At 40.6% G+C, this 13505-nt stretch overlaps 2 protein-coding genes across 3 annotated transcripts; both read right to left on the bottom strand.

Annotated features, from left to right (window-relative positions):
• Positions 1-4239: 4239 nt before the first annotated feature.
• LOC109210305 lies at positions 4240-7317 on the bottom strand. The gene is made up of 8 exons (XM_019373707.1): positions 7130-7317; positions 6599-6832; positions 5984-6067; positions 5719-5899; positions 5504-5677; positions 5243-5392; positions 4731-5127; positions 4240-4619 (listed from the first exon to the last, which is right to left on the bottom strand). The coding sequence occupies exons 1-8, from the start codon at positions 7315-7317 to the stop codon at positions 4240-4242; spliced, it is 1788 nt and encodes a 595-aa protein (XP_019229252.1).
• A 3333-nt stretch (positions 7318-10650) lies between these two features.
• Positions 10651-12947, bottom strand: LOC109210310 (U-box domain-containing protein 26-like). Of its 2 annotated transcripts, none has more exons than XM_019373714.1 (2): positions 11405-12947; positions 10651-10980 (listed from the first exon to the last, which is right to left on the bottom strand). In XM_019373714.1, the coding sequence occupies exon 1, from the start codon at positions 12713-12715 to the stop codon at positions 11465-11467; it is 1251 nt and encodes a 416-aa protein (XP_019229259.1). In that variant the 5' UTR covers positions 12716-12947; the 3' UTR covers positions 10651-10980; positions 11405-11464. The 2 variants fall into 2 exon arrangements, with proteins under 2 accessions (XP_019229259.1, XP_019229260.1); XM_019373715.1 differs by having other exon boundaries at positions 10651-10966.
• Positions 12948-13505: the final 558 nt, after the last annotated feature.

The following is a 13505-nucleotide window of genomic DNA, read 5'->3' as shown; positions in this document are numbered from 1 at the left end:
ACTGTGTTCTTACGTTTTCCTTCTACCACGTATGTTCCTCTACTGTGCTTTCTATATTCCGTTCTTCTAATGTGTTCTTGTGTTTTTCCTTTTACCATGCTCCTGTATATGTTTATCTTACTGTGTTTTCCTATATGTGCTTTTCTGCTATAATTTTCTGGTACTCTTGTGTTCTTCTACTGTATTTTCCTACTAAGTTCTTAAAGTTTCCTTGTTTTCCTTCTACTGAGCCCTGTTTAAGTTTCTTCTAGAAAACTCCTTAAGCATGTTTCTTCTACTGTTCCTACCAGTGTTTTCCATTATGTTCTTTGAATCTCTCTACTTTGTTTTTCTACCGTGTTCTTAAGTGTTCTTACCATTTTTCTTCTACTGAACCTTGTTTGAGTTCTTCTAAAAAGAGCCTCTTAAGCATGTTTCCTCTACTGTTCTTATCAGTATTTTCCATTCTGTCCTCTGAATCCTGCTACTGTTTGCATGTTATTTTGCTATCATGTTTTCTCATGAGTTCTGTTGCTGAAGAAGCATGATCTTTTCTGAAAATTCTAAATATGATTTCGATTTTATTGCCTGCTCTCTCGTCTTTGCTTTATGGTTTTCCCGAACTAGGGTTTTATTTTAGAACCCTAAACTCTTTCAGACTGACTTGGAGTCTCTGAACGGAGTTTGGACTCTTTGTTTTCATACAAGCTGAACTTTTTGCAAACTCTCCTACACTGGAGTTTCTACTGACTTTATAATGGCATGACAAGTTTCTTTCATGCTTAACGTGTCTGTATGCTTTTAATATGCGATGAGTCTTCCTTCAAAAAAGTTTTCAAACTTGTGATTGATTCAGAATTCCTTTTAAATAAGTCTAATTGATTGTTTGCTGATTTTCCTTAAGTAAAACCTTTCTTCACCTTTTCTGACTTGGTTCATTCATACCAAATCTCAGACCTTGTGATTTACTGGCTGTTAATTGATTCCCTTACCTTATTTGCACAAACCGTGTATTTCAAAAAACCTGTCCTTAAATAACCTTTATGTTTTTGCCCTCAATTGCATGTTTTGCGCAAAGTGTTTATTCAATTCCTTTCCTTAAATAGTTATACCCGTTTTAATCTGAATCCCTTAATTAAGGGAAGCCTTGTGTAATTGATTGACAATCAGTTCTTTAATTATTTCTTACCTTATTTCTGCATGCCTTCTACACTATTACAGGCACGACCCTTTTCACAAACACACACTTCAGACTTCACAATCTCTTCTAAACTCACACTTATAGTATCCTATCTCCCTGTTTGCACTTTGGCTTTTACAAGACTACTGCTTCTTCTACTTGTTTCTTTGAAACTGGTATGTCCTAATTTAAGTTCCATCATTACTCCAATGTGTTTACTTACAGTCTTTGTATCCATGTCTACTTTATTATTTTCTATAAGAGTTTGACCTTTAGCTTAGTATGCCTATGTTCTACTGCTTGCTTCTTTTGTGAATCTTTTGCTCCCTATCCCAGTACCCCCATGTGATTGTGAGTAGTGACTTAGGGCATGGCAATATGATTTGTTGTCCATGAACTGAGTTTTGATCCAATGGGTCTTAACCTCTAAACAGGCTGGAGGGTGTGCCAGCATATCCCATTGCAGGGTATGCCCAACAGCCTGCTCTTCTTGTGTTCTTGCAAATTCCCCACTCCCCTATACCCCTATGTGAACTGATTTTAAGTTATTCTCTTTTCCCTTTCCCCTTTCAGAATTCCCCTTCTGCACTTGCACTCTCTCCTAGTCTCTAAGTTCTGTCCCCCTCCCGTGAGCCTTTCCTTGGGACCTTGAGTTCCCTCTGAACTTGGACACTTGAGGGCTGGCCCTTCCACACTGCACTATGACTTAATCCTGCAATGCATTTGGGTGTGAGCACTGCCCGGAGTCCATATGAGGCTCTTAGGGAACTCTAACACATCCAAAATGAGAGAAAGGCTTTGGATCATGATCTCTTGGAGTTGGTTCATCTCATATTTCAGACATGGAGCCTGAATTAGGCTCCCCTTGGTTGTACTTTTAATTTCTGATGTATTTTTCCTTTCTTACATTATTTCTGGGCTGTAATAACTTGTAATAAACTATTGGGGCTGGCTAGTGAAAAGGGAGAGGATAACTGTATGCAAAGGGTAGATATCATGCCTATAGGTTTATGAATTCTGCATTCATATAGAGATCATGCTTATAGGTTTACATATTTTTGCACTCTCATCTGTAGATATCCTGACTTACTTTTTTCTGAAATTCTGCATTCATATAGACATCATGCCTATAGGAATTCTGCACTTTCATATGTAGATACTATGCCTATAGGAATTCTGCACTTTCATATGTAGATACCATGCCTATAAGGAATTCTGCACTCTCATATGATATCATGTCTGTAATTACTCGAAATATGAATCTTGCATATGCATTTTGAAAACATGTCTATAGGCCATTCTGAATCTTGCATGTGCATCTGTCACTAGGCAAATGTGTTTATAGGCCTTAAATAATCAATTGCATTTAGATGTCATGCCTATAGGATTTCTGCATCTTTACTATATCTGCATAAGATGCTAAAATCAACAACGCATAGAAAGCATGCCCATAGGAATTAATAACCAAGTCTGAAACGTTTCGTCTGCCTATAAGTAATAACAATGTCTAACATTTGCAGGACTTATAACTCGCTTGTCTTTAACAAACTGGTAACTTTTTATCTAAATTAATATGTAATCAGTTTATCTCTTTAATCAGTAGATATCATGTCTATAGGCTTTCGTCTAACACTTAGGCAAGCCTTAGGGTAAAAGTTATAAATGCATCAGTCTTTATTAATTACAACCAGCGGGCAGGTCTAATTCCGACTTCTTATCTGAAAATAAGTGATAAATCAGCCTCCTTTAACTTTAAGTTTTAATCAGATCCTAATCAGTACGTGCAAGACATGCTAAACTATGTGCTTTTCTTTGATTTAAGTAGGTCTTCTTGAGCCTTATTTGTTATGTGCCTTCCCCAAACTTGATATATATATATGTTTTGATTGTCGCCTTAGAATTTTTACCTTTGAAACCATAAAAGCCCAACATCCCTTCTCCTTTAGAATTAGTAGTCCCAGATGCCTCCGGGACTGATAGGATTGGGGTGGGTAATAGCATGCAATAAGCAAACGAGACCATACTTTAATACCTCAACGGGGTGGGAAAGAGTAGATATGGATATGATGACCACGCGATAATATCACGTGTAACCCCTTGTCGAAGAGCGATTACCGGGAATTGTGTGGGGTGATCCATATTATTTTTAAACCTAGGACCCTCTTCCCTTTACTTATTATTTCATTGTTTACTTTCAAGTTTCAAACTATTTTCTCAAAATTCAGCTTTTTTCGTTTCTTTTAACTTCATCTATTTGCAACCATTATGTGAAAACCCCCTCATATTTGAAACTCTTACTTGCCTACTTGTTATTTGCACTTAAAGTCACAACCATAGCCTGACCGGGAACCACACTAGTGGATCCTGAAGGGTACCTAACACCTTCCCCTCGGAATAATTTTAAGCTCTTACCCAATCTCTGGTTTTCTAAATCAAACTCTTCTTATTGTCCTAATGCACTTTAATCATTAGGTGACGACTCTTCAATTCAAACCCAATTCCCAAAAGGGAACGAGTTGTCCTCCCAAATGTTATGAACCCGATTTCGCGAGAAAAAGGGAGCGCGACAAGGGGTTCGGTATTTTATGATTAGGGGGAAGGGGGAGGATTTTAGAGTTGTTTTTGTTAAGGGGGAGAGAAAAAAGTGGGGGAGTGGGCGGATTGGGTGGGACTTAATTAAAAAGGGAAGAAGAGAAAAGAAAAGAAAATTTAAAAAATTGAACCTGAACGGCGCCCGATCCACGGCCGGATCCGCAGCCGCTGACAGAACTTCTGCAAAATCCGCGGTCAGATCCGTGGCCGCGGATTAGGCATCCAGAATTTTTTTTTTGCTTTTTCGCACTTTTGCCTATCTCCGGGATAATCTCGTCACCCCGAGTCTTTCCGCTACGCATACCTTCGTTCCTTCACCTTAGTAGATCGATCAATATTGTCACCGTTCAAAATTCAATTACAAAAATAAGAATAAAGAAAAAATAATGGGTTGCCTCCCAAAAAGCGACTAATTTAACGTTGCGGCAGGACGATTCCTCCTAGGAAGCGCCTGATTTAACGTCGCAGCACAACGCATGCTTTCATTATTACTCTTCGCTAATATATTGGGGCTCTTCCAAAGATATCACCACTATATCCCCCTTTTCTACGACCATTCCAAGGTAATGTTTCAACCTTTGCCCATTCACTGTGAACTTATTTGTTCCATCTTCGGATTCAATTTCTACAGCTCCACTTGAGAACACTTGCACCACTCTGAAGGGTCCTGACCACCGGGACTTCAATTTACCCGGAAACAATATTAGTCTCGGGTTGTATAACAACACTAGATCTCCGGGTTTGATGTTCCGATCTAGAATATGCCTATCATGCATCATTTTCATACTTTCTTTGTACAATCTTGCATTCTCAAATGCATGGAACCTGAATTCCTCGAGTTCATGTAACCCAGTGACTCTACCGGTGCCTGCGGTCTCCATATCCAAATTCAACTGCCGCAATGCCCAAAGGTCATTATGCTCGAGCTCTCCCGGAAGGTGACATACTTTTCCAAACACCAACTTGTATGGTGACATACCAATTGGAGTTTTAAATAATGTGCGGTACGCCCATAATGCATCATCCAGCTTCTTCGCCCAATCAGTCTTTGTCGTATTCAATGTCTTGGTTAGGACACTTTTGATTTCCCGGTTTGACACTTTAACTTGCCCACTTGACTGTGGGTGATAAGGGGTGGTCACCTTATGACGAGCTCCATACTTTTCCAACAACCGTGCGAACGCTTTATTGCAAAAATGGGTTCCACCATCACTGACCATAGCTCCCGGGCTGCCAAAACGTGTGAAGATGTTTTTCTTTAGAAAGCCTGTCACCCCCTTTGCATCATTGGTTGGGAGCCACAGCTTCAACCCATTTGGAGACATAGTCAACTGCCACCAATATGTATTTGTTACCATACGAGCTGACGAATGGCCCTATAAAGTCAATCACCCACATGTCGAATACATTCACCTCTTGAATAGTAGTCATCGACATCTCGTGATATCGAGATATGTTACATGTCCTTTGGCACTCATCGCAACTTTTCACCCAAGCATGGGCATCCTTGAACAGAGTTGTCCAATACAAACCCGATTCCAACACCTTAGCTGCTGTCTGAATCCCTCCAAAATGTCCACCATATGGTATAGCATGGCAAGCTTGCAAAACAGAAGGTTGATCTTTCTCGGGGATACACCTCTAGATCATGTTATCTAGACATATTTTAAAAAGTATAGGTTCATCCCAATAATAAAACCGGCAATCGCGAAAGAACCTTTTCTTTTGAATTGAAGAGAGTTCATAAGGTACAATACCGCTTGCTAAATAATTAGCAATATCATCATACCATGGTGTCTCCTCCATTGTCACTGCTAGTAACTGTTCATCCGGGAATGTCTCTGTTATATCTTCAACCTTTACCTTCTTTTCAGCTCCTTCCAACCTTGAGAGGTGGTCTGCTACCTGGTTCTCTCTATCCCTTTTCTATAACGGATCTCCGGATCGAATTCTTTTAGCAAAAGAACCCAGCGGATCAAGCGTGGCTTTGACTCCTTCTTTGCTATCAAGTACCTAATTGTTTCATGGTCAGTATAAAAAATAACTTTTGAACCAATCAAGTACGACCTGAATTTGTCGAATGCAATAACTACAGCTAACATCTCCTTTTCCGTCACGGTGTAATTGAGATGTGCACCGCTTAGCGTTCTGCTTGCATAAAAAATTGGGTGCATGAGCTTATCCTTTTGCTGCCCCAAGACTGCTCATATAGCATAGTCACTTGCGTCGCACGTGAGCTTGAACGGTTGCTCCCAGTTGGGTGCAACAATGATGGGTGCAGTCACTAATCTCTTCTTTAGCTCCTCAAATGCTAACCTACAATCATTAGAAAACACAAAGGGCTGATCCTTTTCAAGGAGTTTACATAAAGGGTTAGCAATCTTAGAGAAATCTTTTATGAATCGCCTGTAGAACCCGGCGTGCCCAAGGAAACTTCTCACTACCTTGACCGAAGTGGGCGGTGGAAGCTTCTCAATAACGTCAACCTTAGCATGGTCAACCTCGATTCCCTTTCTGGACACTCGATGCCCCAAGACTATCCCTTATTGTACCATAAAATGGCACTTCTCCCAATTCAACACTAAATTTGTCTCCACACATCTTCTGAGCACTCTTCATAAATTGTGAAGACAGTCCTCGAATGAATCCCCCACCACGGAGAAATTATCCATAAATACCTCCATAATGTCTTCAACCATGTCCGTGAAAATGGCTAACATACACCACTGGAATGTAGCTGGTGCATTGCAAAGTCCAAAAGGCATTCTCCGAAAGGCAAAGATGCCATACGGACAGGTGAATGATGTTTTCTCTCTGTCTTTGGGGGCTATTGAGATCTGATTGTACCTCGAATATCCATCCAAGAAATAGAAGTCAGATTTCCCAGCCAACCTGTCCAGCACTTGGTCAATGAATGGCAAGGGAAAATGGTCCTTCCAGGTAGCTGTATTCAATTTCCGATAATCCATGCAAATCTGCCATCTCGTGACAGTACAAGTCGAGATCAACTCGTTATTCTCATTTTGTACGACCGACATTCCTTCCTTCTTCGGCCCACAGTGAACAGGGCTGACCCAATTGCTATCAAAGATGGGGAAGATGATACCTACATCTAACCATTTGATCACGTCCTTCTTCACCACCTCTTTCATATTCGGGTTCAGCCTTCGCTGATGTTCTCTGGAAGGTTTGTGCCCTTCTTCCAAGAGAATCTTGTGCATACAAAAAGCTGGGTTGATACCTTTTATGTATGCCATGGTCCAACCGATAGCAGTCTTACATTCTTGTAACACCTATAAGAGTTTCTCTACCTGCACAGCTAGCAAACCGGATGATATAATAAAAGGTAAAGTAGAATTAGGCCCTAAGAAAGTGTACCTGAGATGCAATGGAAGCGGTTTCAGGTCCAATTGTGGTGGGTCCTCTATCGATGGTTTCACAGGTGTTATTGTTCTTTCTTCTAAGTGTAGGGGCTCGAACTCGGGTTCCCTTTTCCAGAACCCTTGACCTTCAAGAGCCATTACCCACTCTGCCAACTCCTCACAATCCACATTTTCAAGATTCATCAGGCAGGCTTCCAATGGATCCCTGACATTAATAGTCTCAACCTCCTCCTTGTAGTATTACATCTACGGCCTCCACTAGTGAGCAATTTGCAAATTCGCTGGGTCTCCTCATAGATTGTTGAACATTGAATATTATCTCTTCATTGTTCAACCGCATTTTGAATTCTCCAGTCTCATAATCAATCAATGCTCTCCCAATGGCTAAAAATGACCTGCCCAGAATGATTGGTATCTCTTCATCCACTTGACAGTCAAGAATGACGAAGTCTGTAGGGAATAAAAATTTCCCCACTTGAACAAGCACATCATCAAGAATTCATGTCGGTCTCTTGACTGTGCGATCATCCAGTTGCAGCAACATTGAGGTCGGTCTAGCTCTGCCAATGCCCAATTTTGCATAGATTGCCAAGGGCATCAAGTTTATACTGGCTCCTAAGTCACACAATGCTTTAGCAAACGCATAACTCTCAATGGTGCATGGGATAGTGAAACTACCTTGATCAGACACCTTTTGAGCCACAGGCCTTGTCACTACCACGATGCATGTCTGCGTCAGAGTTACAGTGGACAGGTCCTGGAAGTCAAATTTTCGTGACATCAGGTCCTTCATCATTTTTGCATACTCTGGCATTTCCCTGAAAGCACCCATCAGTGGAATATTCAATTGAATTTGTATGAGCATTTCCATGAATTTCCTATGTGATCATCTTTCTTTTGCTTTGCCAACCTCTGAGGGAATGGTGCAGGAATCAACCTCTGCCTACTACTTTGTGTCTTTTCTTTGCTGGAAGCTTTTTCTACTATATATTATATGAATTGTTCACCTTCCTTCTCCTTACCCTTGTCAACTTGTGCTTGCTCGATTACAACCTCGGTGAGCTCATCTGACTCATCTGTCTCTAATGTAACTGGAGTAGCTGGAGTAGTTGGCGTGGTCTCTCTCATAGATTGAGAAACTTCTTGCTCCCTGTATATATCTCTCTCATTCCTGAGACTCACTGCCATGAGCTGATTTAGGTTCTGCTCCTTTGGTTTAATGTTTGTATCTGCAGGCACTGTTCCTTGTGGGCGATTGTTCAAGGCCATAGATAGTTGTACCAATTGAGTTTCAATGCCTTTGATGGCTGAATCGTGTGCAACTAACTTCTCTTGCATCTTTCCATTTGTCCCAATGAGTTATTGCAGCATACCCCTAAGTTTAGATCATGTTACTGTCCTGCTGTTGATGGGGTGCTTGGTGGTCAACTGTTGCTGGTGCTGCTGATTATAGCCCTGCTGCCTTTGATAAGGCACGACTTGGCCTTGTGGTCGTGCTCCTGCTGGATTGGGGTTGTGCTGTAGCTGGTTTGGTCTGTACTGCTGGTTTGTTGTTGGTCCACATTGCTGCCCACCTTGCCTCTGACCTCCGAAATTATTAACATAATTCATGTCTTCTCTAAAACCCTGGTTTATCATTCTCTCCACTCTACGAGCATATATATGACTAACTTATGCAAGGAGTGCATAAACCTCCATTTGTGGTATCAACAATGTGCCTGTTTCGTACCCATCTCATCGATTTTCTTTGTCAGCAAGCTCATCTGGTTCATGAGAGTGGCTATGTTTTCTGCATTTGTGTTGTTTGGGTCAAGAGTGACAGAATGCACTATTAGAGTGAGTGTTGTGTCTCTCATCATCCAGCCTGAATTTTGAGATATCTTGTCAAAAAGAATCTTGCACTCTATAAATGTTTTGCTCAAGAATGCACCCCTGGCAGAAGCATCTACATTGGCCTTCAGACTGTCAGCCAAACACATATAGAATCTCTGTCCCAGCATCTGATCCAGAATGCCATGGTGAGGACACTTCACCAATATACCCTTAAACCTCTCCCAGGTTTCTTGCAAAGTCTCCGTTGGTTTCTGCCTGAATTGCAATATCTCATCAATCTGCCTCGCAGTTTTGTGGGGTGGATAAAACTTGTTTAAGAACTACTTGACTAGGTCCTCCCAAGTAGCAATGGAGTTTATTGAGAGCGAATTCAGCCAAGTTTGAGCCTCCCCATCACTGAGAATGGGAACAGTAATAATTTGATTGCCTCAGGAGTTCACATTCGATTGTCTTTGAGTGACACATATTGATAGAAAGTTCTTCAGATGTTGTTGTGGGTCTTCGATATATGACCCGGAGAACAGCCATTTATTCGGCAATAGGTGCAACATGTTGTTGGTAATCTGGAATGTCTCCGCTTGTATCTGAGGAACCGCAATTGTTGTGGTCAAGCTATAAGCAGTAGGTTGCGCCCAATCATAGAGAGCAGCTTCCGGCACAAGAGGTGCTACTACTCTAACGTTTGGGTCATCTTGATCATTCTTGTTGTCTACGTCACCCATTTCAATTTTAATTTGTTCGTTTTGTTTCAGCTATTTGTTCTTCCTATTAGCCCGGTTCAATGTCCGGAATGCTTTCTCGAAATTTTATAGTCCTTCAAAGAGTTCACCAATTCTCAGAGAGCTTCTAGGCATGCACCTGAGTCACAGAAGAGTTCAAATGTGAGAATTTCGATGGAAATATTTCTAACACTATAGAAAATTGATCTAAACTAATAATCCTAGCAATTCTTCCAAGTTGCAATAAATAACACCGTTAGTTCCCCGGCAACGGCGCAAAAATTTTATCACGCCCAACTATGCCTTATAAAAATGACTAAGCGGTTGCTACAAATATAATTTGGTTCAAGTCCGGAGTCGAATCCCACAGGGAACTAACCTATTTACTACAACTTTTAACACTGCTAATGAATAGCTCAAACAATTCCCGGATGCAAGACTTTTAATGGATAACGAGTAGAATTTAGTTAACTAAGAAAAAATAACAATAAAACTAGCAATAATCTAGAATAGAGTTGAATTCAATGGTAAAATGGTCTAGGGTTATTGATTTCCCCAATTGTCGGATTAATTCCTGACACGTTAGCTATAATCTCGCTGTAACACTATTAGAAATATGAGTCCTGGGTTGCCGCAATTATCTCTCGATCAATTATGATAATTTACTAGAAGCATTCTCTCGAACTACTCTAGTTAACAATTTATGCAACTTAGAGTTATACCACCAAAGCTTCGTTATCTCTAACCCTACTTTTAAATTCAAGTAATTAATCTCTTAACTTACCCGAAAGTGGTGTTGTTCAACAACAATTTCTTTCTCGAGCAACACAAGATAACTAGACACGATTAATCAAGAGCCCTTTCAATTAATCACAAGACAACACGTAGTTGAACAATCATAGAGTAAAAACGGCTCAATTATATCAAAATAGAGTCAAGACTTCATCCAACAATTGGTTCCATCAGCCCTAGATGACAGGTTTAGCTACTCATACTAAGAGATAAAATTCACTATATAAAGTCATAATTAACAATGGAATTAAAAAGAAGAAGATAAAAACTCTAAAGAAATTCTCTGTCTTTCTTTCGTGTTCTTGCCTTCCAAATCTCTTTAAAAACAGCTCTCTACTCTTTTGGATGAATTAGACTTCATATAGGTTTAGGTTAGTCGCGCTCCCGTCAGCGGCCGTTAAGGCACATCTGGTTTAATGAGGTAGTCCACGGTCAAAGGCAAGTTGAACTGTCCCTTTCCTTCATCTTCCAATTAGTGTGACCACCACCTTGCATTATAACTCTTTAAAAATTATATGAATTAAATTAAATAATGTTTGAATTGTATGTACAATGTGCAAATACCTAAAAGTCTTTATTGATAATTCAAAAAGATAACTTTATTTGAAATAATCATCAAGATAAAGATGCACACTCCATGTGAAATATTAATTTTCATTTAAAAAAAATTATAGTTATTGTAGTAACAGTCATCACTATATATAACTTAAATTTTCAAAATAATACGGAAAGAAACTTTAGGTAAAGAGTTTATGTTATGGGTTAATACAATAACTAGCTTTTTTTTTTTTTTTTTGTGTTACCGCAATTAGAAAAGAAAAAAACAACTTTCCAGCCAAAAAAAATTGTTTTCTTAGGTACAAAAATTACATACACTGGAATAATACCCTATTTAGCAAAATCTAGACACTTGTTTTTTTTTTTACCTCGAATTACAAAAATTGGGGGAGATTGTGCAAGACAGAGAGGTAAGAATGGTGAACTCCTCAAAAAGGAACGACGTCGCTGTAAGCAAAATAATCATCCGAATTGGCGATGGAGTCCTCCGGCCAACAATCGCGTAGCTGCTTCAACAGCAATTGCGCTTTTCTCTTTGCGCGTTCTGTACAATCGCTTTGGACTAACAACAGCAGTTGAGTCAAGACGCCGGCGGCAACCGCTTCCTTTTGAGCTTGTTCCGACGCCAAGCAGAGCGATAGCAGTGCACCGGCGGCGTACTCCGTTGCACGCTCCGATACCTTCAGGATGGTTTTCACCAGCAGAGGCACCGTTAGCGCGTGCGACGCTAACGCGGCGCATCCGGATGGAATCCTGGAGAGGAGTTCGATCGTGGCAAGCGCTCTTTCCGCATCGCATTTCTCGAAATCCTGTAGCCTGTCAATTAGCGCTTCCACCGCTCCGGCGGCCACTGCCTTTTGACGGTGTTGCTTCACTAGGCATAAAGCAAACAGCGCCTTGATTCCGACTTTCAACGCTCTCGGATAGGCTAATGGATAATTCAGAATTCCGACTACTCCTTCGAAGACGTCATCTATACTGCTGATTTGTGCACGGAGCTCCGATGATCTTATTCCGGCGACGACAACCTCAATTAAAGCAGCTGAGTTGACTCGGACATCGATAGAAGGATGAAAAAGCAGAGAAACCAGGTAACTAACTCGGTCCGGATCGGAAGCGACAAAAAAGCATTCACCTTCAGAGAGCGGGAACATAGAGAGAATCGCGAGAGACTCGTGATTCAACTCGGACGAGTCGGAATCCATGCGATAGAACACAATAGACAAAAGGATTTCACGTGCATTGTTCGCCGAAATTACGGATCGATTCTTATCCGAGTCACGAGCGAGTCCTCTGAGTCTCTTCAACGCCGAAAGCCTAGACTTCAAATGATTCGACTCAGCCGCTGCTTGATTCAGCAACGACCGGACCAAAACCGGATCAGCCGGTTGTTTCGGCGTCGGAATCCGCTCAACTCCGAAAGCCCGGTTCGCAACACACCAATCCTGTATAAGCCGGCGAAGAGTATGATTTGAAATAAGAGAGAAATCACTGAGCGGCGCCCTTGTTACAGGACATGTAGTATTGCCGGTGGCCACCCAGGACTCAATGCTTTGCCGGTCGTACGTTTGACCGGTACAAACGGTCACCGGATCCTGCATAAGCTCCAAGGAAATTGGACAACGAAAGTAGTATGGAATTTGAACGCCCACATCCAAAGGGTCTAAACTTCCAGGCATGTTTCCTTAACTCTATTTTCTTCTTTATCTGCTTTAAGGGATAGCAGTGAATTGAGTCTTTGGGTATCAGTAAATGTTTGGTTTATATATAGAGAAAAAAGCTAAAACTAAAAGAGAGTCTGCAAATTCTCTTTCACTTTTGTTTGGGAATTTGCTCGGTCTTTATACGGAGAGAAACAGAGGGACATACCCAACAGGCCGTAGGACTCTTCTCTCTGTTTTGCTCTGTTCTTATTCTGACCAAATGGTACCACACCCCCACCCCCTTAGTACCCTCAACCCCACACGTGTGGTTTTCATTTATTTACTACGCTGATCTGAACTTGTTCATTTAACCATGGTTATGTTGGTCTCTGGTCAAACCTAATTTGTGATAATTGGGGCCCACACTTCATGCTCAAATCTAACTTCTGTTTACGTCAAATGGCATTATTGATGAAATTTGAATGGTCCAATTAGGGGTGTTCATAAAAACCCGAAAAATCGAACCAATCCGAAAACCAAACCAAATCGACCAAAAAAACCGGTAGTTTTTGGTTTGGTTTGGTTTTGGTTTTGAATTTTAAAAACCGATCAAATTTGGTTTGGTTTTGGTTTTAATCAGAAAAAAACCGAAAAAAAACCGAACCAAACCGACTATAGGAGTAACTATTTTAAATTTATTATTACACCTATATATATGTATATTTTTATATAAAGTTTCAAAAATTTTATGGTAAATGTTAATAGTTTGCCACTTTTAGTAAAGTTCTTTACCTTTACATTCTAGTTTGATTGGTAGTTTTCTTTT

Source organism: Nicotiana attenuata, unplaced genomic scaffold (assembly GCF_001879085.1).
Source record: "Nicotiana attenuata strain UT unplaced genomic scaffold, NIATTr2, whole genome shotgun sequence".
Lineage (NCBI taxonomy): Eukaryota > Viridiplantae > Streptophyta > Magnoliopsida > Solanales > Solanaceae > Nicotiana > Nicotiana attenuata.
Note: the sequence above shows the minus strand (reverse complement) of the source record. Positions and strands in the feature narration are given on the sequence as shown.

Coding starts and splice junctions, on each gene's coding strand:
- LOC109210305 (XM_019373707.1), bottom strand. CDS start 7,317: ATGAATCTTGAAAATGTGGATTGTGAGGAGTTGGCAGAGTGGGTAATG. Junction 5,900..5,983: donor GAGCAACCGTTCAAGCTCAC/GTGCGACGCAAG, acceptor TTATGCAAGCAG/AACGCTAAGCGGTGCACATC. Junction 5,128..5,242: donor TCAAGGATGCCCATGCTTGG/GTGAAAAGTTGC, acceptor TTGACTTTATAG/GGCCATTCGTCAGCTCGTAT.
- LOC109210310 (XM_019373714.1), bottom strand. CDS start 12,715: ATGCCTGGAAGTTTAGACCCTTTGGATGTGGGCGTTCAAATTCCATAC.